At 49.2% G+C, this 24,745-nt stretch overlaps 2 protein-coding genes across 4 annotated transcripts; one reads left to right on the forward strand and one right to left on the reverse strand.

The window, feature by feature from the left end:
* Positions 1 to 9,291: 9,291 nt before the first annotated feature.
* Positions 9,292 to 13,580, forward strand: ELOVL3 (ELOVL fatty acid elongase 3). Of its 3 annotated transcripts, none has more exons than XM_072739839.1 (4): positions 9,292 to 9,677; positions 10,577 to 10,708; positions 11,575 to 11,726; positions 11,984 to 13,580. In XM_072739839.1, the coding sequence occupies exons 1-4, from the start codon at positions 9,661 to 9,663 to the stop codon at positions 12,409 to 12,411; spliced, it is 729 nt and encodes a 242-aa protein (XP_072595940.1). In that variant the 5' UTR covers positions 9,292 to 9,660; the 3' UTR covers positions 12,412 to 13,580. The 3 variants fall into 3 exon arrangements, with proteins under 3 accessions (XP_072595940.1, XP_025851538.1, XP_072595939.1); XM_025995753.2 differs by having other exon boundaries at positions 9,295 to 9,614; XM_072739838.1 differs by having other exon boundaries at positions 9,317 to 9,614; positions 10,454 to 10,708.
* Positions 13,581 to 13,784: 204 nt separating this feature from the next.
* On the reverse strand, positions 13,785 to 24,656 carry PITX3 (paired like homeodomain 3). The gene is made up of 4 exons (XM_025990207.2): positions 24,410 to 24,656; positions 15,427 to 15,556; positions 15,058 to 15,260; positions 13,785 to 14,509 (listed from the first exon to the last, which is right to left on the reverse strand). Exons 2-4 carry the CDS (start codon positions 15,542 to 15,544, stop codon positions 13,922 to 13,924), a joined length of 909 nt encoding a protein of 302 aa, XP_025845992.2. The 5' UTR covers positions 15,545 to 15,556; positions 24,410 to 24,656; the 3' UTR covers positions 13,785 to 13,921.
* Between the last annotated feature and the right edge of the window lie 89 nt (positions 24,657 to 24,745).

Consider the following 24,745-nt stretch of genomic DNA (forward strand, 5'->3'; position numbering starts at 1 on the left):
GTTTCCTTTAAGTGCCTACATTTGGTGGTGCTGCCCCATCTTACATAGCCCCCTTGTGAGATGGGCTGGTGGCTTGGACAGCAGGGGTCACTATGGGCTGTTGGTGGAATCATGGCTTCCATGAATTCATCTGTCCAGTAACAGTTAATAAATGAACTGAGGGTTCTTCAGATATAACTCAAATGCAGGCTTGCTTTCAGAAGCTTTGAAATGTAGTTTAGACCCTGAAGAACCTGTGGAGAGTTTAGATTTATTTTTTTCCTGGCCCTAGGAACACCCTTTCCCTCTTAACCGGTTTTTCAAATTCAAGATGCAGCCTATTCATGGGTCATGATGGGCATTTTTTTTTTTTTAATAGTCTCTACACTCAGCGTGGAGCCCAACCTGGAGGCTTGAATTCCCAACCCTGAGATCAAGACCTGAGCTGAGAGGAAAAAAAAAAAAAAAGACCTGAGCTGAGATCAAGAGTCCAATGCTTAACTGACTGAGCCACCCAGGAGCCCCATGATGGGCATTTTTAAATAATGAAATACAATGGAATAAAAATATCAGACACAACATGGAAAGGACATGTATGTTTTGAAAGATGTTTCCAATACATGTATATGTATGGAGTTACAACATAACATCTATTTCTCCTTGTGTGTCTCAGTCAAAAAATTATGAAAGCCACTACCTTGTACATTGATATGTTCTATGGGGTTGTAGCCTCATCAATCTTCTGACTCACATTAATAGTTCTGAAACTCTAATGAGCAAAAGAATCACCTGGGAAGATGGTTGAAACTATAATTCCCAAGCCCTACCTACTTCTAAATATATTCAGATTCAGAAGGCTGGGGTGACCTGAGGAGACTTCATGTTTAACAAGCTGGAGATGACAGTGTAAATGGTCTATGGACCCCAATTTGAAAGGCCCTACTTGACCTCTCCCTGACTAATTTCATCCACAGCCAAGTTCAGTGATATCCTCTACCCCGGGTATTTAAGGCAGATTGACAGCCTGAGTTCTAGACAACTGGTTATTGTCCTCTGACAATCCAAATCCTCTGATTTGGATGTTCCTTGCATTCATAGGGCCTAAATTGAACTCATCTCCTTTTCACCCTGCTATTCAAATATATTCCTCTCCCATTACTTCCCATTTTTGTGAGTAGATGTACTATATACCCTGTCAACCAAACCAAAATAAAGGAGAAAGAGGAATCAAAGATGGATCTCCATAGTTAAGCCTAGGCACAAGGTTGACTTATGGGTATGCAGCATGTGCAATCACACAGGGCCCTGCACCTGGAAGTGCCTTACACTCTGTTTTGTGTTCTGCTGTCACCATCTTGAGAGTCTTCATAACTTTTGAACAAGGGACCTTACATTTTATTTTTTTTTTAAGATTTTATTTATTTATTCATGAGAGACACACACAGAGAGAGGCAGAGACACAGACAGAGGGAGAAGCAGGCTCCATGCAAGGAGCCCCACGTGGGACTTGATCCCAGGCCTCCAGGATCACACCCTGGGCTGAAGGCAGCGCCAAACCGCTGAGCCACCAGGACTGCCGGGGACCTTACATTTTAATTTAGCACTAGGCCTCACAAATTATGTATTCTGTCCTGCCTAGGAGCCTGGGAGCCTGGTGGTGACTTTAACTAGAAACAGGAAGTCAGCAAAAAGAATAGGCCTAGGAAGAAAGTGAACTGGGTTTCTACACTTGAATGTGAGCTGTCTGTAACTCAGATCAGCCAGGTAGAGAAGTCCAGTGGGAAGTTGGAAATATGAGGAAGAACAGAGAACAGAGGTCAAGATAGAAGATAAGTAGTTTGGGGTTAGCCAACTAGAAGTAACAGGTGAAGTCATGAAAGGGAGTTAGCCAGGACAGAGAGTAACAGAAGGAATAAGGGACAGGGCAGGACTTTAAGAAACAATAGCATTAAAGACGTGAGAAGTATGGGAAGAAGAACCAGCAAAGGCACAGGAAGAAATGTAGAGTCAAAACCAAGGTGTGTGTGGGGGGGGCGCTGTGTAGTTTAGTTGGTTGAGTCTGTCTTCAGGGGCACCTGGATGGCTTAGTGGTTGAGTGTCTGTCTGCCTTTGGCTCAGATCGTGATTCCAGAGTCTGGGGATCGAGTCCCTCATCAGGCTCCCCATGGGGAACCTGCTTCTCTCTCTGCCTATGTCTCTGCCTCTTTCTCTGTGTCTCTCATGAGTAAATAAACAAAAATCTTAAAAAAAAAGGGGGGGGGGTGGCGCCTGGTTGGCTCAGCAATTGAGCACCTCCCTTCAGCCTGGGGCATGATCCTGAAGTCCCTGGATCCTGGACTCCCTGGATGGAGCCTGCTTCTCCCTCTGCCTGTGTCTCTGCCTCTCTCTATGTGTGTCTCTCATGAATAAATAAATAAAATCTTTAAAAAAAAAAAAGTCTGTTTTCAGCTCAGATCACAATCCCAGGGTCCTGGGTTGGAGCCTGCTCTTCCTGCTCGTGCTCTCTCTCTTATTCTCTGTCAAATAAATAAATAAAATAAAAAAGAAGAAGGAGCAAGACCAAGACAGTAAAAACACTGAAGAAAGGAGATGATCTGACATGGACAAGCAGGATCTGAAAGTAGGGAATGTAGAAGCAGAAAAGCCAATTTAGTGACAGAACACATGGAAAAGAGAGACTTCAACCCAAGGAATTTCAATCATCTATTATTAGTTTTGAACATCTACTGGTTAATTAAACATAATTTTAAAATCACCCAAATTCCGCCATCCAGATAAACTGTTAGCATTTTGGTGCATTTCCTTTCAATGTTTGTTCTCAGCATAGTTTTCTTCCATATTTTTTCCTCTAGAGAAAGTTTACAAATATTCTATCTACATCCTTCCATGTTTTGCTCCACGAATCTGAGACCATACTATACATAGTCTCATATCCTACATTTTTTTAGATTTTATATTCTATCCAGAGCACTTCTATGTCATTAAAATCATTTTCCCCTGGATGTGTAGCATTCCAAAATCTTGTGACATCAATTTAAAAATATTATGAAAGAATATTTATTTATTTATTTTTAATGATTTATTTATTTATTTATTTGACAGGGAGAGAGAGAGAGAGAGAGACAGAGCGCACAAGCAGAGGAAGTGGCAGGCAGAGGGAGAGGGAGAAGCAGACTCCCCGCTGAGCAAGGAGCCAGACTTGGGACTGATCCAGGGCCCTGAGATCGTGACCTGAGCTGAAGCCAGACACTTGCAATGGAGCCACCCAGGCGCCCACGAAAGAAAATTTAAAATACTAATGATTTTTTTCCCTGTAATCTCACCCACTCCATCAAATGATTTCATGTTTTAGTTTTCTTTTCAATTTCAATCTTTAAAAACATCATCACTTTTAGATAACTGAGATAATAGGATAAATACAGTTTCAAATGTTTCCTTTCACATTATTTTACAAACATGGTTTGATGTTTCTCCATTTTCTGGTAGCTGTAAGCTGTTTTGCACTGTTAAGTGTTTAACAATTTAATCATCCAATGGTGGGTTCCACATCTCTATTATTTTTAAAACCTGCTGATGTAAGCATTTCAGTACATATAGATTTTTTTTTTTTTTTTGCCTGTATCACTGGATTTTACATTTCTAGTGGGAGCTGGAGCAAAGCATAGTGTTACCTAAGTGTGCTTTTAGAAGGATTAAGTCAATTTACCTGGCTACTGGCCAGGTATGGATATATCTTTTCCCAAGGCTTTGACTGGCGTTGGGTAATTAATTTTTACTTGGCTTAATGGCAGTTAATTGGGACCATGCTATACAGATAGTCTTTAATCTGCATTTCCATAATTACTAAGGAAGTTGAGTCTTTAAAATATATATATGTATGTTTACTGTTTGTATTTCCTTTTAGATGCCTATTCAATTCAAAGCAACAGACATATTTTGAGTGCCGTCTATGTGCTAAGTGCTTTGTGCTTCCCTCAAGGATGAGTGCCCTAACAGAAATGACCATATGGGATAGGTTGGGTGAGGCAGGTAGTATAGAAAATATATAATTAACTTTACTCCATTGGTAGAAACACAATACCAGCAGGTAGTTTGGGCAAAGTCCTCTGGGTGGAAGACAGAGAAGGAAAGTGTTGACTCCCTATGAAGCAGGTTAGGCTTTTGCAGGTCAAGTGACTTTGGAACTAAGGCCAAACAAAGAGTAAGCTTTGTCCAGGTGAGAAGAGTTCTGGAGAGATAAAACAGTGTGGAGAGAGGTAAACAGGTTGAAAAACATAAAATATAGTACTTGTGTAATGGGGTTGTGACTTTTTTTTTTAAGATTTTATTTATTCATTTGTGAGAGACACACACAGAGAGGCAGAGAGATAGACAAAGGGAGAAGCAGACTTCTCTCAGGAAACCTGAGGCAGGACTCAATCCCTGGACTGGGGGCATCTGCCTTGAGCCGAAGGCAGATGCTCAACCACTGAAGCACCCAGGTGTCCAGGATGTGGCTTTTATAAAGCTAAAATGTGGAATGCTGGGACAGAAGGATAATGAACACATTGGCTAGAAAGGAATAGTCAGGGGATGCCTAGGTGGCTCAGTGGTTGGGCTTCTGCCTTTGGTTCAGGATGTGATCCCTGGATCCAGAATGAGTCCCTCATCGGATTCCCTGTGAGGAGCCTGCTTCTCCCTCTGCCTTTGTCTCTGCCTCTCTCTCTCTCTCTCTCTCTCTTTCTCTCTCTCTGTGTCTATCATGAATGAATGAATAAATAAATAAATCTTTTTTAAAAAAGAAAGAAAGGAAGAGTCAGGGCTGACCTCAGGATTCTGACCTTTACCCTGAGAATTTTTTTCTTCTTAAAGAGGAATGACATGAACTAACATGTGTTTTAGGAAGATCTTTCTAGAAGCTAATGATAGGTGGACTTGGAGACACTGGAGTCTATAAGATGAGCCTATCTGTGTTTTTAGCCACTTACTGAAGTTCAGAGATAGGACTAAGGATAAGCTTTTTATGTAGTATGCACATTAACTCTTTATCTTAAAACTGTTCCCATTTTATAGCTTTCCTTTAAATTAAAAAAAAATATAGTAAGATATATGTGTTACATAAAATTTACCATCCTAACCATTTTTAAGTGTGTAATTCAGCAGTGTTAACTACATTCCACATTGTGCAACCAGTCACCAGATTATGACTTTCAAGTTAATTTAGTTAACTTTTATTAGAAAGAAATTGCAATTTGTACAAATTCACTTTTTTGGGGGTAGCAATTACTGATGTTTGCTTAAAACTTTACATTGTATGATGCTCTTTAACATATATGATCTCATTTGAACCTTATAAACCTCCTTCTGAGGTAGATATTATCCCTGTTTTACAGATGAGAAAGCTGAGGCCAAGAGCTAAAAGACCAGATAAGCTTGGGGTGTGTGTTTATCCTGGAGAAACAAAGAGTGTCACCCAGATTTATAGATTGAGGATTTCACCCATCCAATCAGTCATGCAGCAAATATTATCTGACTACCTAGTATGCGCCCAGTTGGAGAATCATGTTGAGCAAAACAGACATACTGCCTGCATTTATAGAGCTCAAGGACTAGTGGGGGAAACATGTATTTTTCAAGAAATCATAAGAGCCGCCTGGCTAGCTCAATTGGTGGAGCATGTAACTCTTGATCTTGGGGTTGTGATTTCTAGTCCCAGTTGGGTGTAGAGATTACTTCAAAATAAAATCTTTAGGGGAGGCCTGGGTGGCTCAGCAATTGAGCATCTGCCTTTGGCTCAGGGCAGAATCCCGGGTCCTGGGATCAGTCTCACATCAGGCTCCCTGCAGAAAGCCTTCTCCCTCTGCCTATGTCTCTGCCTATCTCTCTGTGTCTCTCATGAATAAATAAATAAAATCTTAAAAAAAAAAATAAAACCTTTAGGGATACCTGTGTAGCTCAGTCAGTTAAGCGTGAGAGTCTTGATTTTGGCTCAGGTCATGATCTCAGGGTCCTGGGATTGAGCTCCATATCTGGGCTCTGAGCTCAGACAGAAGTCTGCTAGAGATTCTCTCTCTCCTTCTGTCCCTCCCCACTCCCCACTCGCATGCACACACTCTCTCTCAAATGAATAAATAAGTCATAAAAAAAAAATAGAGGTAGGGTGCCTGAGTGGCTCAGACAGTTGGTTAAGCACCTGTCTTCTACTCAGGTTGTGATCCCGGGATCCTGGGATCAGTCTCGCATCAGGCTCCTTGCAGGGAGTCTGCTTCTCCCTCTGCCTATGTCTCTGCCTCTTTCTCTGTGTCTCTCATGAATAAATAAATAAAACCTTTAAAAAAATAAAATCATTAAACTTCACAGGGAAAGACAATGGAAAGTATCTTCATTTGAGAGAAACTCAGGACCAAGTATACATATGCTATATGCATTTGTAAACCTTTCAGAATTATTCACCCTGATACTTCCATGTGTCTAATCTACAATATCCTTTCCTTGAAATTGTATGATTTGTATACTGACCCCAACCTTGTGAGGTAAGCAGGCAAGTATGACTACTCTACCGGTGAAAACTGTCGATCTCAAAGAGGTTAGATAACTTTCCTAAAACGACATAACTAGTTAATGGTGAAGCTTGGATTTGAATCTAGGTCTTTAGCACCTAGATTGTATTATTCTTGTAGTATTCATTCTTATATTTATTCATTGATTCATCAAATATGCACTAATCACGTTCTGAGTGTCAGCCTACATATGGAGCAGTCAAGAGCTACTGAAGCAGCAGGAAAGCAGCTTCATACAATTTAGTTTTTTTTTAAAGATTTTATTTATTTATATATATATAGAATGAGCAAGCAAGAGAGCATGAGCAGGGGGTGATGCAGAGGGAGAGGGAGAAGCAGACACCCCAATGAGCAGGGAGCCATGTGGGGCTCCATGCCAAGACCTTGGGATCATGACCTGAGCCAAAGGCAGGTGCTTAACTGACTGAGCCAGGCAGGCACCCCTCCAGTTTAAGTTTTAGATAAGAGTTCAGAAAGTGATGGTTTCCAAAGTAGGGTCTGGGACCACCTACTGGGTCTGAATCTCTGTGATTGGAGCTCAGGAATGTCAAGGATCATCCAGGTTTGGGAATTCCTCTCCAATTCTAATGCAATGGAGAGAGGGAAGCACTATATTAGAGAAGGGGGTGATGCAACGAGTTAACATGACTAAGGTAGTGGCTGTAGTAAGAACCAACCAGGTAGAGGTGATGAAGTACAAGACTGAGGGGATACACTTGAGGGTCATTTAGTTAGCGTGGCCAGGACAGTGGCTGAGGTTCAAAGAATTGGAGTCTGAGATTCCTCAGACTCTGGAGCCTGTGCACCTTATTACATGTAGTCATTTATAACCATATCTCGATTTTAAATATTTATGTCTTTAGGGATCCCTGGGTGGCTCAGTGGTTTGGTGTCTGCCTTCAGCCCAGGGCATCATCCTGGAGTCCCGGGATCGAGTCCCACATCAGGCTCCCAGCACGGAGCCTGCTTCTTCCTCTGCCTGTGTCTCTGCCTCTCTCTCTCTCTCTCTTTCTCTCTCTCTCTCTGATAAATAAATAAATAAAATATTTTTTAAAAAAAGATCTTAACTTGTCTGTCCTTATGTCTCTCCTAGGCTTTATGAAAGTGAGGGAGAAATACAAGACCTGAAGATAGTTTGAAATAAGATGGAGATTTGCAAAACAGGGGACAAGAGACATAAATATTTACTATTTATTTATTTATTTATTTATTTAATTTTTATTTTTAAATAGATTTTATTTATTCATTCATGATAGACACAGAGATAAGCCACCCAGGGATCTCCCAGACAAGTAAGATCTTAAAAGTTTTAAAATATTTATTTGGGGGGGGGGTGCTGGGTACCCAGGCAAGGAAAAAATAGATTTGATTAGATAAGCACAAACTCTGGGAGAAAATAGTAAGGTACTGCAATGCATCTCCTCTTCCATAAAATGTAGAAGACCTTCAGGAAACCTGAAGACAGTAATCCCAGAAGCCAAGAAGATGACTGCCTTTCCTCTCCAAGGTTATTACTGGGTTTCAAGCTGGAGCAGGTCAAGAATTCAGGAAACTGTAAAGAATTCACAGCAGCCTCGATAACCATCTCCCCAAACATCAACATCAACAACCTCAACAATAAAATTTATTAAAATTTGGGGTGCCTGGGTGGCTGTTGGTTAAGCCTCTGCCTTCGGCTCAGGTCATGATCTCTAGGTCCTGGGATCAAGCTAGGCATAGGGTTTCCTGCTCTGCAGGGAGTCTGCTTCTTTCTCTCTATCTGCCCCTCCCTACTGCTCGTTCTCTCTCACATAAGTAAAATCTTATTTATTTTTATTATTATTATTATTATTTTTATTTTTAAAATATTTTATTTATTCATGAGAGACACACAGAGAGAGAGGCAGAGACATAGGAAGAGGGAGAAGCAGGCTTCATGCAGGAGCCTGATGTAGGACTCAATCTGGGGACTCCAGGATCACACCCTGAGCTGAAGGCAGCCACTTAACCACTGAGCCACCCAGGCGTCTCTGAAATAAGTAAAATCTTTTTAAAAAATTCTAAAAATTCATCTCCTTCCCACCCACAACCACAGACCTGAAGAAGGCAGATGGGACTATCGAGGATTTATCCTCATCCAGAGTCTGGGTTTCCCAGGGTCACAGGGAGGAGGGAAACTGACATTGGAACTTTCTTTTTCTTTCTTTCTTTCTTTCTTTCTTTCTTTCTTTCTTTCTTTCTTTCTTTCTTTCTTTCTTTTTTTCTTTCAGATTTTATTTATTCATGGGGGACACACACAGAGAGAGGCAGAGACACAGGCAGAGGGAGAAGCAGGCTCCACGCAGTGTGTCCTATAGGGGACTCCAGGATCAGGCCTGGACCGAAGTCAGGCGCTAAACCACTGAGCCACCCAGGGGTCCCATGACATCAGAATTTCTGAATGCACACATCAGAGGCCGAGGACACCTCCACGCTCATCTCACTACCAGGTAGTGGGATTAAAGCGAACTGAGGCAAAGGCTACGGTTGGCAGTACGGGGGACAACTGCTCTGTCGCGGTAGTGGCGAGGCCATAGGGCCTGAGCCAAGCAGGTGGGAATGGAGGTGTGGAAGAAAAGGATGGGAAAGTGGGCGTGGTGGATCCTACCACAGGATTTAGGGTGGGGTGTGAGAAGCACCAGGGGGAGGCTCCCTTGAGGATGACCAATCAGAGAGCTAGTTGCGGCGCAGGGGCAAGACAGGGACGTATCTTGGTCGAGATTGGATACCGGCCTGGCGTTGGGAGGGGCTGCGCGCCGCCTGGGCCCGGCGCTTTGCAATTCAGCTCCATATACCACAGTGACGGCGGCGGTGGAGGTGGGCTGGCCGCGGCGCACGTGCCTGAATCTGAAGCTCCTCGCTTGCCTGGCCACGGAGTTCCTTGGGTCCCGCGTGCATTCTGTCCAGCCTCAAAGTCCCGTCCCCTAACCTCTCGCCCAGCTTCCCAAAGCTCCGGACGTCGACTTCTGCAGAGTGAATTGTCACAGCCATGAATGTCTCCGAGGAGGGCATAGAGATCTTGCAGCCTTACTACTTCGAGCTGTTCCAGGACATGAGGCCCTTTTTGGAAGAGTACTGGTGAGACCTGGGGAAGGCGAAGCTCTGTGCCAGGGTCCTGACCTTGATGACTGCTATTTGGAGGTGGGTGGGGGAGGAGACACTGAATGCCCGCAATGATTTTCTTAAAGAGCAAAGGTATCCAGCTCCCCTGTACTGGCTCCATATCCCTGTTGTCCAAGAGGCAGTTGGTGTGGCATCTCAAAGAGATTAGATCTGGAAGAAAAAGAGAGAGAGAGCGAAAGGAGGGAGGGAGGGACGGAGGGAGGGAGGGAGAAAGGAAGAAAATGGGGTGAGGAAAGTAGGAGACAGAAAGAGGAAAGAGTGTAGTGAGAAGTGATCTCTGAGGAAGGGATTGATCTGAGCTCTTAGTCCCACCCACCATGTAGACGACTCTCCTCTGTTCTTTGTGGTGGTGTGTGCAGGCCTGCGGGCATAGTGCTGGTGCCCAGGGACTGTCTACCTTCACAATTATCACGTTTCCCAAATGCTCCGTCGTCCCCGCTGTGGAGGAGACACAGGGAGCTCTTTCAATATTTCCCCAGGTTCTTTGATTTTGCCCTAAAGCTCCTTAGAGGGGCTTGTCGGCTGACTTTATGCTCCAGCCAATTTGCCATGACCCAACTGGGCAGAAACTATTGCCACATTTTTCTTACATCAGAGCCCTGGGTTGGTTTTAAGTATGGACCAGCAGCTGTCACCCACACAATTCCTCTGAGAGCAAGAATCACAGAAACCTTGAACACAGCCCCTGCACTTTGGTAGGTCCTTTATATACCTTCCCACTGTCAGAAGAGTGCTATTTCTCTTTTATAATAAGGAAAGTGAGGCTCAGAGAACTAAGTTTTTTTTTTTTCCAGTGTGCCTCTCTCTGTGTCTAATAAGTGGCAGAGCTGGGACTCCGAGAGCACTCACCTTGAGATATGAATGGGCATTCCTCTAACCAGCACCCACTATAAACCCCTCTGCCTTCTGCCTGCCAGGGCAACCTCATTCCCCATAGCTCTGGTCTACCTGCTGCTCATCTTTGTGGGGCAGAACTACATGAAGGCACGGAAAGGCTTCAACCTACAGAGGCCTCTGATCCTTTGGTCCTTCTGCCTTGCAGTCTTCAGGTAAGACACCCCCCTCCCCCCAGTCTCCACTCCCTGCCTATGCTGTAGACCCTAGAACCTCATTCTATTTCCTAAAAGCTTTCTAGCAACCCCAACTGAGTCAATGCCCTAAATTGCCCTCTAACTCTATTCCCATTTTTTGTTGTTGTTGTTGTTGTTTTAAGATTTTATTTATTTACTCATGAGAGACACAGAGAGAGAGGCACAGACATAGAGGGAGAAGTAGGTTCCCTGCAAGGAGCCTGATGCGGAACTCGATCCCTGACCAGGGATCATGCCCTGAGCCAAAGGCAGATGCCCAACTGCTGAGCCACCCATGCGCCCCCCCTCTAACTCTATTCCTAAAACCCCTTCCCTCAGCTCCTGCACCCTCTCAGCTTCCTCCTCCTCCCATATTACCCTGTTTTCCTTTCCCTAGGCCCCAGACTGGCAGCTTCTGCTCTCTCTCATGAGTCTTCTTGTGCCCATGGAGTCTGTGTACTTTTAACAAATTTCTCCTGCCTCTAATAACTCTCAGCACCCTTTTCCAAGACCTTCCAACAACTTCTTTAGCCCCTCCTTCCCAAACTCTTTCTATCGCCCCAATCCTGTTGTCCATCCCCTCCCAGGCTCTTCCTATACCAAAAACTCTAGTCCCTAATTCAATTTTGAGTCCGATCCTCCAGCATTTCCGGGTCCTTCCCCAGCCTTCATCTCCTCTAGTTTACTGGTTGGATTCTGGCCCCAGGATCTCAGAGGCAGTGACCCATTATGCTGGAAGGGGGAAAGTGGTGGAGTTTGGGGAGTGACCTGCCAGGTCAAGGGGGAAGGGTGAATTGGTGCCTGGGGAGGTAACTCTTACACCCTTTTCTTCTGTCCCATTTCAGTATCCTGGGGGCAGTGAGGACATGGGGCCATATGGGGGCCTTGCTACTTAGGAGGAGTCTAAAGCAAACTGTGTGCTTCTCTATCTACATCGACAATCCCATAGTCAAATTCTGGTCCTGCCTCTTTCTTCTCAGCAAGATCATTGAACTTGGTGAGTGACAAGGCTTTGTCTCTCTGGTGCCCAGTTAACTGCATCCCTCCTCATCCGCCCCCCAACCTCACCCATCCCATGGAAAGTCCCTTCCCCACCCCTGAGTCCTAACAACACCTCTATCCAAGCCCCTTTTCAAATTATTTGCCACAAAGACCCTTCTCATGCCCTGAGAATTCCCCTCATGCCCCAGTATCCAGCATGGTGGGCAGGCCCAACACTGGATGGTTTGCCAGCTATGACTCCCCATCTCCCAGGAGACACGGCCTTCATCATCCTGCGTAAGCGGCCACTCATCTTTGTACACTGGTACCACCACAGCACAGTGCTAGTGTACACAAGCTTTGGATACAAGAACAAGGTGCCTTCAGGCGGCTGGTTCATGACCATGAACTACGGTGTGCATTCTATCATGTACATCTACTACACTCTGAGGGCTGCCAAAGTGAAGTCCCCCACGTGGTTACCCATGCTCATCACCAGCTTGCAGCTCCTGCAGATGTTTATGGGAGCCACTATCAGCATCCTAACTTACATCTGGAGACAGGAACAGGGATGCCACACCACAGCGGAACACTTCTTCTGGTCCCTCATCTTATATGCGACCTATTTCATCCTCTTTGCCCATTTCTTCCACCAAACCTATATAGTGCCCAAGGTCAAAGCCAAGACCAAGAGTCAGTGAAGGGTTGGAGAAAAAGGAGCCCCAGGCTCTCCCCACCGAGGGGATGAGCTTAGGTTTGGAAGAATGATTAGGATGCCTTCCCTGCATGATTTTTCCCATGGAATGTGTGCCCCAAGGTGGCTGGAAGTTATGTCAGACAAGAGGTGGCAGCCCTGGGTAGGGTGTAATCTAGTACTTTGATGTTTCTATTTTAAATGTGAAGGCCGGGACGCCTGGGAGGCTCAGTGATTTTATTTATTTAAATAAAATCCTTTAATAAATAAATAAATATGAAGGCCAAGAAGGCCCTGGGATAGGGGTAGAACTGAAGAGGATTCCCAGAGCTAAATTATTTATATTTCTATCCAGAAATCTTCTTGCTCTATTTTTTAAAAAAGATTTTATTTATTTATTCATGAGAGACACACACACAGAGAGAGAGAGAGAGGCAGAGACATAGGCAGAGGGAGAAGCAGGCTCCATGCAGGGAGCCCAATGTGGGACTCGATTCTGGGACTCCAGGATCACGCCCTGGGCCGAAGGCAGACCCTCAACTGCTGAGCCACCCAGGTGTCCCGCTCCATTTTTAAATTAAATATTTCAACGGGTCTTTGGGGATTTGGGGGGGGAGGAAGACTGCTGTGATGGGAGAGGGCTGCTGGGTGAGAAGCCTAAGATGTGTGGAAAGATGAGAGGCACACACAAGAGACATTCAATAAGAATCCTAGGCCTGATAGGCACTTAATAAATGTCTGTTACAGACCAGAATTTTATTGCTATTAGAGGCCCAAGCCCCTCATAGGAACAGTGAGAAACAGGTGCAGAAAGGTGGTGTAACTTATCTAAGGTCATAAGCTTCCTAAGTTGCAGAATTGACACTTGGCAAGTAAGAGTTCCAAATCCGACCTTCCAGTTATCCTCCATGAGGCCACGAGGTGGCACCGCAGCACCAGCTTTGGCTGACACCAGCCACGTAGCTAGTTCCCTAAGCCACACCTACATATTTGCACGCAGGTGCGCCCCTCTGCTCCAGGTATCCCCCAGCTTCCCCATCCTGGTGTTGGGAACTGAGAGGGGACTGAAGCCCTAGAAGCCCGGGCCCTCACTTTATTCCTGTACACCAGGCTCTTCCTTAGCCACAGGGGAGGGAGCTCAACCGCAACTCTGAATCATCAAGCCTTTGGCAGTCCGCGCACGTTTATTTCGTTTATCTTTGAAAATGGGGGAGGGGAGTCTGGAGAAGGCGGGGTGGGCCAAGGGTCAGTTGGCCCCCGGGGAACTGGTCCCTGTTCCTGGCCTTAGTCCCAGGGGCGCGGACTGTGTGTAGGGTGTATAGGGCCCAGTCCACCCCTCAGGGCCGGCAGGGGGAAGGCTCTCTCCTGAGCTGGCCACCCACCATCCCCCCCACCCCGAGCTGCCCCAGCACCCCTCTCAGATCCCGGGGCAGGGGCAAGCCAGTCAAGACGACCCCAGTCCGGGGAGTCTGTAAATTCTCGCCCCACCCTCGGGGATGGTCGACGGACCGGGCCATTCATACGGGCCGTTCAACGGCGTACTGGCATGGACTGAGGTTGGCGGCCGGGGGCGGCCCGGGCACGGCGGGATAGCTGAAAGAGGCGTGCTGTTTGGCCTTGAGCCTCAGGCTGGCCAGACTCGAGTTACACGGGTCCCGATATACGTAGGGGGAAGAGGCGGCTGCAGCGGCTGCAGCAGCGGCCGAAGCGTAAGGGCAGGACACTGCCCCGGAGGACACTGCGGCCGGAGCCAGCCCGGGGGGCCCCCCGCCCAGGCCCTGCAGGGCCCCGGGCCCTGGCACGGTGCCCGGGGCGGCCGCGGCCGAGGGCACCATGGAGGCGGCGATGGAGCTGGGTGGCGAGAAGACGGGCTGCGAGGCCAGAGGCCCCACGTTGACCGAGTTGAAGGCGAACGGGAAGGTCTTGGCAGCAAGCGGCGGGCCAAGCGCCTTGGGTGGCCAATTGCCGTACGAGTAGCCGGGGTACACCTCCTCGTAGGGCGGCACCAGCCCCCCGAGTGGCGCCGCGAAGCCGCCCTTGCACAGCTCGGCTTGCTGGCTGCGCTCGCGCTTCCGCCACTTGGCGCGCCGGTTCTTGAACCACACCTGCGGGCGTCGGAGAGCGGCTGTCAGGGCCGGAGCCGGGCGCGGCCAGCGCGGCTGGCGGCTGGGTCACCGAGACCGGGGTTCGGGCCAGCGCCGCGTGGAGGATACACACGAGTGTCTGGAAACGCGATTGGGCAGCGTGGAGGCTGCCTGGCTGGGCGTGGGGGGAGCGCACCGAGTCAGGGGGCTGAGATCAGGAGTGGACGGCAGGGCTGAATCGGGAGCAACAGGGTCTGGACGCGTAGGATGGGGTCAAGGAGGAATGAAGAAAACGAGGGACAGTGCGAGGGGGCATGGGGAGAAGGAACGAGCCACCCGTAGTGACAGGGCGGAGGGAGTCAGGGCAGAGGCTGGAGGCTAGTGCGAAGGAGGCCATGGGGGGCAGCAGATGGAGGCAGGGGCGCGTCGGCGTTAAGCCCGGGAAAGGCAGGCAGGGCAGAGGCACAGGGCTGGCTCCAGGGCGGCTCGCTGAGCGGCCAGTGAGATGGAGACTGGGCTGGAGAGGGCGCGGGGCAGGGGGAGGGTTGCGGGTCTGGGGGGGGGCGTACCCGCACGCGGGCCTCGGTGAGGTTGGTCCACACCGCGATCTCTTCGCGCGTACTCATGTCGGGGTAGCGGTTCCTCTGGAAGGTCGCCTCCAGCTCCTGCAGCTGCTGGCTGGTGAAGTGGGTGCGCTGCCGCCGCTGCTTCTTCTTCAGCGAGCCGTCTTCTGGGGAGCCGCCGGGCAGCGAGGCCGAGGCCTTTTCCGAGTCTGGGGGCCGAGGTGGGGGGGCAGGTCACAGGGCGCCCAGGCCTTCGCGGATTCTGCGGCTCGAGGACCTCCTCCACCCACCCCCACCCCCTCACCCCCGCCTTCCACTCCCAAATGCCACCCAAGGAGGCACTGAACTGTGATCTCCGGTAGAGGGTGCGCTCACCGCTGTGCTCCTGGCCCTTGCAGCCGTGCTCCGGGAGTGGCGGGTGGGGAGTGCCCGCATCTGACAGCGACAGGGCCGGGCTCCGGGCCTCCGCCTCGCTGAGCAGGCCAAACTCCATGGAGGGAGGACTCTGGAAGGGAGAGAAGGCACAGACCATGTTGATGGGGTTAAAATCTCCCGGTTATCCGGGTCTAGTACTGTTTCCCCTCAGGTTCACTGCCCCTTCCTCAGCTACCAGCACAAAGCTACCCCTGTGTGGAGTACCCTAGGATAGAATAGGGAAACAGCAGCCTAAGGGGAGAAAGGTGTCTACCCCGGGGGTTTTATGCACAGATATGCACACTAGATATTTATCGAATTAGCTAAGGAAAACCGCACCATTGCCCGCCACGTACTGTATATCATATCCTCTAAAACTTCAGTTCTCTCTCACATGTATGTCTATTATCCCCACAAATTCATACATGCCCCGCAACCAATTATACCTGAACTCAGCCTGAACCTCTGTCATTCACCCTCCAGTGGGACAGATTTGATTTTGAACCAAAGCCCATATGTCTCACATAAGGATAATCACTGCTATTATTTATGAATACATACTATATGCCTTTACCTCACTCTCTCCTAACAAGAATGCATCTGTATTAAATACTATCACCCTTGTTCAGGTGAGGACACAGACTTGAAGTAACCACTAAGGCCACAGAGCTTGTAAGTGGTAAAACTGGGATCTGAACTGGGTCTGGGGAAACTCCAAAGCTAATGCCTTTTCTTCATTTGCTTTTTCAAATTGTGTTCCTTGGGGCCCTACCCAGAAATCCCTTCAGGGTAGAACTTGGGGCTAGCAGAGAGAGAAGCAGGCTCCATGCAGGGAGCCTGATGCGGGATTCGATCCCAGGACTCCAGGATCACGCCCTGGGCCAAAGGCAGATGCTCAACCGCTGAGCCACCCAGGCGTCCCAGGAGAGAGTATTTGAAGAAAGGGTTCCAGGATCAAAAACAAGTTTGAAAATCCCTAGGCTTGGGAACCCTGGGTGGCGCAGTGGTTTAGCGCCTGCCTTTGGCCCAGGGCGTGATCCTGGAGACCCGGGATCGAATCCCACGTCGGGCTCCCGGTGCATGGAGCCTGCTTCTCCCTCTGCCTATGTCTCTGCCTCTCTCTCTCTCTCTTTGTGTGACTATCACAAATAAAAAGATAAAAAAATAAAGAAAATCCCTAGGCTTTCTGGCCTTGTCTGCTTCTGTGCCTGCCCAGACACACGTCACACCCTTACCAGTTCCGCTCATTCCAGCCTTTACCAGCACTCCCACCCCATACCCCCAGCAGTAGATGTGAGCTTCTTCGTTTTTTTTTAAGATTTTATTTATTATGTGAGAGAGTGTACACAATAGAGAGCATGAGCAAGCACCAGGAAGGAACAGAGGGGGAGGGAGAAGCAGAGTCCCAGCTGAGCAGGGAGCCCGACTCGGGGTTCGATCCCAGGACCCCAGGATCATAACCTGAGCCAAAGGCAGCTGCCTACCCAACTGAGCCACCCAAGCACCCCTAGATGTGAGCTGCTTACAGCCACCCTACCACCCTTACTCCTTATTCCAAACCTTGCTTCACATTGCTCAGGAGACAGCCTGGGTCCCTCTCCAAGTCTCCCCAGCAGGATCTCCCTTCCTGTTAGCTCTCCCAAGCCCCCTCTGGTGGGATGAGGAGAAAGGGGCTCTAGTGAGGCTCAAGTAGTTTGGATGCCTCTCCCTCAGAGGAGAACCAACGGAGGCTATGTACAGAGGAACAGGGGTGAAGAACAGGGTAGGAGGGGTCCATCTGCCTCTCCATTAACAGGGACTTAATGCAGGCTGTGCAGAGTGGCATTAATGTGGTGGATTAGCCTAGATTGAGATGTGTGTCACTTCACTGTTCTGAATTTATAAGGAGCCTTTCTCAGGGAGGCGCAGATGGGCAGCGGCCTGTATTTGCACATGGTAATGCCCCCATCGACCAGCTGAGAGTGGACAGCTGCCCCCCCAACCTCTCAAGTGAGAATGGGGGTGCAACAGAGGTCAAGGCAGGAGGTTGAGAAGCAGTCCCTGTTCTTTCTGCAGGGAGAGGGGTCTAGACCTTGGGCCTTTTCCTAGGGTTGGAGAGGCAGGACTAAAGGAAACCCAGGAAGGAGAGAAGTCAGGCTAAGGGTGGGGAGGTTCAGCTCACCTCCTCTTCCAGGTCTGAGGTCAGGAGTTAGTGATGCTCTAATAGAAGGAAGATGCCCTTGGATGAGACCTGTGGCAGCCTTGAGTAGTAGTTCTTCCCAAATAGTTCAAAGGCTTAGAACTGAGAGCTAGAAAAAGGGGTTCTCTGAAGTCTCCTCTTACTTCATACCCAAGATGCTCTTGAAATGCAAACCATGCTCCTGGCTTTTCCAGAGGCCATGGGAACAACACCACTGGGCAAAGAGGGACGACTGGGTTAACCTGTAGGGAAAACTAAATCCCATCAGTGCCATTTGTCTTTCCAGTCTGCCTTGGCTCCAGATTTCCAGTATTCTGAACTCCCCTTCTCCCTTCCAGCATTCCATACCTGTGTTTCCGTTTCACCCTCTATTGCAGGGTGAGGAGAGATAAGAGCCAGAGTAAAAGATGAGGCCGAGAAAGCAGAGTTTAGGCTATGTATTCCCAGAGACAGACAGACACACATGGAGACACACATGGGCCCCCACTCAGACAAAATAAGCACTTGGACTTGGAGCTAGAGGCATACAAACACATACTCTCCCACACATGCTCTCCCACATTCAGGCAGACAGACCCACACCATTACATAGTCTCTTCTCTCTGTGACAGGGACAGCTGCCTTGGCTGTTTTAGAGCTAGCCATTACTCTCCCCCCCTTCCTGGCCCCTCTGAACCTCAGCTCTCAGTCCCAGAACTAAGGACTCTGTGGGGGAGGAGGAGGCCAAAGAGGCCAGAGGAGTGGTCTATACTCTGGCTGCTGGGGGTAGCCTGTTGTGCTGGATGGGGAGAAATCCAAGGGAAGAGGATGGGTTGAGGGTAGAGGGTGGAAATTGCCCAGGCCCCTCCTAGGAAAGTGATCTGGTATAGCCATAAGAAATTAGGTTTGGAAACAAAAGATCTGCATTCATGTCCTGGCTCCCCAACTCACTAGCTCTGTGTTCTTGGCAAAGTGCTTTACCTCTTTGGACATGTTTTTTCATCTCTAAAAGGGAGATCATACTCCCTTCACTACCTACCTCTGGTAGTGCTCTAAGGTTAAAATAAAACAATGTAAAAATGAGTGGGGGTGGAAAATTCTATCCAAGTTGCTTTCTTCCTCTCCCATTCATTAAACAGACGCTGGGCATTGAGTTAGGCACTAAGGATAGAGTGGTAAGATCTCATCCTTGTGTCTGCCTTTGCTTGGGTTCACCTTCCTAGACTCTGTATCTCCTAGTAAAGAATTCCTCTGGTGAATAAAGGTGAGTATGCTGCATTTGAGAGTGGGATGCAAAGGTGTGTTGTGAATTCTCTGCCCTGAACATAAAGGAGGGCCTCGCCAACAAGGTAACAGCAAAATGGGCAGAGTTACTGAAGCCAAGAACCACTGGTAAAGGGAAAAAGGCAGACTTCAGGCTCTTGACTGGGGTAGTAATAGTGGAAAGAGGTGTTGAGGCCAAGAAGGGCCCTGCCTGTGAAACTGAAAAGGCAAGAACACCACAGCCAGGCTGGTAACAGAGAGGTAGAAGGTTGGGGGACACAGGCCTCCAGCAGACTCCTGACTGGGTGGGCTAGCCAGGCAGAAGCTGGGGGCACCAAGCTGTTGTCTGAGCTGGAGACAGGCTGGCCGAGGATTAAGCTCCCCCAAACTGTTGAAGGTCAGGAATCTAGGGAGTTGGAACTGAGACCAGGGGCTTTGCCTCCCTCAGTAGACAGGAACAAGCAATAGGTCTGGAAGCTGCAAGATTGGTTGATGCTGGTAGGAAATAGCAGGCAGAACCAGAGAAAGTCAGGAGATAACAGCGGTGCTGAATCGAGCTCTGGGAGGGGCTGCTGGTCCCCACTCCTGCCTTCCTGCACACCTGACTGGGGATGTATAGGACAGGCTCCATGATGTTAGGGTGACAATCCCAGCCCTGAGGAGAAGAAAGGACCTGCAGGTGTGCTCTGATTCTGAAGTATAGGCTGGAATTACATCATGGACTGCAGCAAGAAAAAATATTCAAGATATATTAAGGTGGAGAGCAGAGGTTATCACAGGTCAAAGAGGTCATAGGAGGGAGGCCATGGTTTCCAAGGAAGCCAAGCTTACAGCAAGAAGGCAACTTGTGTGCCCACTTTCACCCTGATGCCAAAGGGGCAAATCAGGGCCACAGCCAGAGGGTTCCCAAGGCGTTGCAATAATAATACCCAGGCAGGAGGTGTACCCTAGAACTGAGATGGAAGAAAACCCCTGAATGAAGAGGAAGATAGAAAGGAAGGAGTCATAGTGCTCAGCAAGTAGCAAGCTGATGATAGAATATAAACCAGGGCCCTTAACTAGCATGGAACCTGCCTAGAAACCTGGACCTAAAGTAAGGCCCTTAGGTTCATTAGGGATGCTGAGCACCCAGACTGTCTGGTCTGCTGAGCTGCAGTAAGTAAATGGGAGCAAATGAAGACAGCTGTAGATGAGGCTCACAGATCCAAGAGGAAACCCTAAGATTTAAGTGGAGGCAGCAATGATTTGATGCAGTATGTATCAAGGGATAAATTAGGGATCAGAGAAATGGGCCCCCACACCCACCCTTTCATTCCTTTTTTCCTTCAGCAGGTGTTAGGTGCTAAAACAGAGATGGTAAGGCACAGACTCTAACTTCTAGGAGCCCACAGTCTGGGGAGGCAAACAGGGTGGACAATGATGGGCTAAATGGTCATAATTCTCACATTGTGGGGGATCAGAGAGATGGAAGCCCATGTAAAGTGGTATCAAGTTATGGGGCTCAGAGAATGTAGCACATGACAGAGCTGGGAACTGGGGAGGCAGAGAAGAAGACGCTCCTAAATAAGAGAGCAGGACTGGGAAGGAGCTGGCAGGTTCAGAGGGCAACGGGCAGCCTAACTGAGATCATAAGAGAAAAACAGGTCAGGCTGAGGGAGTCTTCAATGAAGGGCATGGGGTGGTGCTTCAGGTTTGATGGAGTCTAAGTTAGAGCGTCTCCAGCTTTTCCATCAAAAACAGCTATGACCAGTAAGAAAGAACATCACTCTAGGAAACTGGGAGCACAACCTCAAACAGCTGCCACTACTACGAAATTTCTTTGAGATCTCCAGCCTTCTGTTCAAAATTGAAGCAAAATTTTCATTCTATTCCATACTTACGTATATTTATTTTAATATAAAAAATAAAGTTTTCTCTCCAAATCTCCAAGGGACATCTTCAAGTGACATCACCACACCAGGAAGATGGGCCATGTTTAGCCTGCAGCTTCATGCCCCTTATATTCCTGTCCTGTCTGCTCCTTTTGAGAAGCCGTACTACAAGCAGTGGGAGTCACTGGAGGCTTGTAGGCAGGGGAGAAACATAAGAACATCATCTCTGGGACCTTTATTTGGCTGTGGTAAGCAGAATGGATTGGACAATGGAAAGGTGGGAAAGGGGAAACTTTAACTACAAAGTGTAAGGAATGCCCCCGGGGAAGACAATGGAGAAGGAGTGGAGAGAATTTTGAAAGCAGCTCTTGTTCCCCCCCACTGCCTATTTCTTTGCCTTTCTGTTTCTATCACTCTCATCAGGGGTCCCTGTCCATGACTATGGATGGGCTAGACACTCCAGGTAATCCCAAAGCTCAGGACCTAATGGATCTTTCAGGTTAGCTGCCTTCTTCCTCCCCATACTCTAGGATGCATCATTTAGAGTGAATGGAGAAGAAAAGATGTGAGTGGCTCTGTCCCTCTCTCAAGCCTATCCCCAGCGCAGCTCCAGCCTGCCCCCCTCTCCTCTCCTAGACCTGTGTCCTGGGCCCATATTCATATCCTTGAGCAGGAGGCAGGCAGAGATCAGATCAGGATATTTGGCCTGGTGGAGGAGTTAAGCATTTGGGGAACTCCCTAGACCTCTTCTTGAAAAGGAACAGGGGTAATGGCTAGCATTGGAAGCTTGGGATGGGGTATTCCATCTGTCACTAAGAATCTTCCTATGTCTGATCATGGGTGCTATCAGGTTTCTCTAAGACTTGAGACCCCTCCTTCCAAACAAAGATTCTGTGGTTACAGGGGACCTACTTACTTATTTGGTGCATCTCCATTTGCAAAGGGCTTTCAAATACATGATTCCATTTAACTCTTAAAACCATCTTGGGTAGCAGGACTATCCATCCTCATTTCACCTCCAAGAAGATAAACTTGTCCAAAGTGACACAGATTGAAGAGACTCGAATCCAGTTCTCCTAAAACCAGAGTCTAAACTCCACACCTTGCCTCATCTACCCCAGCAGCCATTTGTGGTTCTGACATGCACTGATCCTCCCAAGCCCTGGAGGATTCCATTTCCACTTCCTGCCTCTACCTCCTCTCTGGAAAGGAGCTCTGGAAGTTTGCTGCCCACAGTGTGCCAAGGAACATTTTCCTATTCATCTTGAATTTGCATCACCCCAGTTCTATAAGACCCCCTCATCTCCCATTTCAAGATTTGGGGAACAAACAAATCTGCTTATCTAGGCCTTTCATTATTTGTGGGTGTCCATCCTGTCTCACCTTCCAGAGGCCTAAGCTTTGAAGTTTGCTCTGTGTAGCAGCCCCTGGCTCCCTATTTGGTGGATCATTCTCTGTCCCTTCTCTGGGTCCATAACATTCTCCCTAAGAGCCAGTGACCAGGCATGCACTCAGCTACATGGTTTTATGCAAGGATGAGAGAAGGTTCTGTCTTTTGTTTCCACTCATCCTCATTATAATGCCATTACGCCTTTTTGGCAAATGCAGAACTTTGGGCTAAGGTCTTCAGGGAACCATCTGCAATGCCTTCTCTATTCCTTTCCTGACTTAGACTTTAACTTCACCCATAATTTCAGTGATTTTCAAAGATGATGGGAGCACAAGCCCCTGAAAAGGGTATCAGAATATGGTAGGGTTAATTGAGGTATACCTTTATATTTATCAAAAGGGAGCAAGGACAAAAAAGGTTGAGAAACAATGTCCTAGCCAATGATAGGCCAACTTTAAAATTAGGGAATGGAGGTGAGAGTGTGGGGAATACATATTGTATGTCATTCATGGGTGGGTGGTTAAAGAGGTTGAGACCCACTTGTTTAAATTGCTAAATACATCACCTTGCACTTATCTCATGAAAACTCAGTGTCCAGCTGAGTTGTTTTGCTCACTTACACAGTCTGGGAAAGTTCTCTCTTCTCTGTTCGCTTTAGCGTAACTGGGCTCTGATTAAAGAGTTGGGGTCAGGGTGGGTGGTCACTGTATGGGTCCGAGGCAATCAGGGCCCTTTCCCAGCTACAGAGAAAACAAAAGGGACAGTTGGGTAGGGCTGAGACATCCTTCCTAACCAGACTTGGAGGGCCATATAGGTCCTATGTTGGCCCCAGAGTCTGGATTCCATGTATTCTCCTTCCTCCTTCCTCTCAGCCGCCAGGATGGCATTGGCACTGGTGGGGTTGAGAGAACCAAAAGGGAAACAAACCCACAGGGTTTCCTTTGCTAAAGGGCTGCAGTTTTCTCTTTGGGCCTGGGCTCCTGCCTCTTGCAGGGAAGGAGCCTTTAGCCTGCTGACACCCAGGTAGGAATCCGGGGCTATCTGGTCAGCAGTATTAAAATTAGGGGTAGACGCTGAGTTTGTGAGGGAACTGAAGCTGTTAGGGAGTTTTCTGCTGGATTCCTCCTTCCCCTCCCATTGTCCTTGTGGTTCATTTTCCCTTTTCCCTTGTCTTCTTACTAGCGGTCCTACCATTGGCTTTCTCTCCACAAATTTGGATTCTAGAAGTGCAGGGTGATGCTCAGATCTAGTCTGGGTTGGAGAGGGAATGTCCTCCAGTGCCACTGGACTCCAAGGCCAGGCCTTTACTCTCACTTGCCTGTTCCTGGCACCCCCTGACCCCCAACCCGCAGCCCCTAGGAGCAGAAACTAGTTTGCAAAGTGTGAGCTGGGATTTGAGGCGACCCATCACAGCGAACCCCACTGCACACGCAGCAGCTGGGCAAGGCGCGGCCGGGTACATGGACATGCCACTCGGCCAGGGACATTCTGTCCGCCCCTGCCGGACACAGCGCCTGCTCCGGAGAGACCCACCTAGCCTCCCCGGACATTCTGTCCGCACTGAGCCCCGCGCACTGCGGACATTCCGTCCAATTCCATGCGGCTCCAGGCCGGGACCCATGTGGGCCCTGACACCCCAAGCTCGACATGCCAGCCCGGCCGCCTAGTCACTCGGGCTTCCCAGCTTCGGCCCTGCCGCCCGCACAGCGGCTGTCTGACCCGGTCGCAGCCAGGCTCCCACACTCGGCTCCTATCCGAACTGCGAAGCGGCTGGGAAGAGAAGCGTGTGAGACTCACCCCTGCTCCCAGCCCCTAGGGTGTGAGCCCTGGGCGAGGGGCGTCCGGAGCCGCCAACTGCCCTCACGTTGTGTGGCCGTCGCCAGCTCCCCCCGCTGGCCAGGGCCTCCGCAACCCCTTTCTCTCCCTGGCTTGCTGCCCCGCGCCCCCGAATTCCAGGGCGCTTTCTGGTAATGATTTCCCGACTCTACTCCCTGCTTCGCGGAGCTCCTGTCCTGGCTCCAGGTCTCTGGCTTCCCTCCGGATCCCCTGAGTCTCCGTCTTGTGTGTCCCCCGAGTCCCGACGCTGAGTTTCCCTTTTCGTAAGTCCTGGCCCCGGGTCTGCAGTACGCTCTCCCAGGCTAGACCCGTTCCCCAGGCACTGTTCCGTAGTTCAGCCACCCAGGTCCTGTTTTGGGGATCCCGAAGTTCGGCCGTGGCCCCTCGGCCCCATGAGCCCCTGCCCCCGCATGGTCAAGCACTCACAGTGAGTCCCGCAGCAGGCAGGCTCCCGGCAGCGGCGGCGGCGGCGGCAGTCTGGAGGGCAGGCAGGGGCCAGGGGCCGGGCACCCGGCCGGGGTGGGGGCCTCCCCCCTGCGCCCGGGCCGCCGCTCCGCTCCGGCGCTCTCCGACTCGCAGAGGGAGAGAGTGAGCCTCGCGGCGGACTGCCACCCCCCGCCGGCGCCCATTCACTTTATGGCAGCCCAGGGCGCCCCCAGCCCGCCGCGGCCAGCCTCGCGCGCCGGGCCCCGCCCCCTTCCAGCTGCGCCGCCCAGGCTCCACCCTTTCCAGCTGTGAATTTTCAGGCCCCGCCTTCGGGGG

Source organism: Vulpes vulpes, chromosome 15 (genome assembly GCF_048418805.1).
Source record: "Vulpes vulpes isolate BD-2025 chromosome 15, VulVul3, whole genome shotgun sequence".
NCBI classification, from domain to species: domain Eukaryota; kingdom Metazoa; phylum Chordata; class Mammalia; order Carnivora; family Canidae; genus Vulpes; species Vulpes vulpes.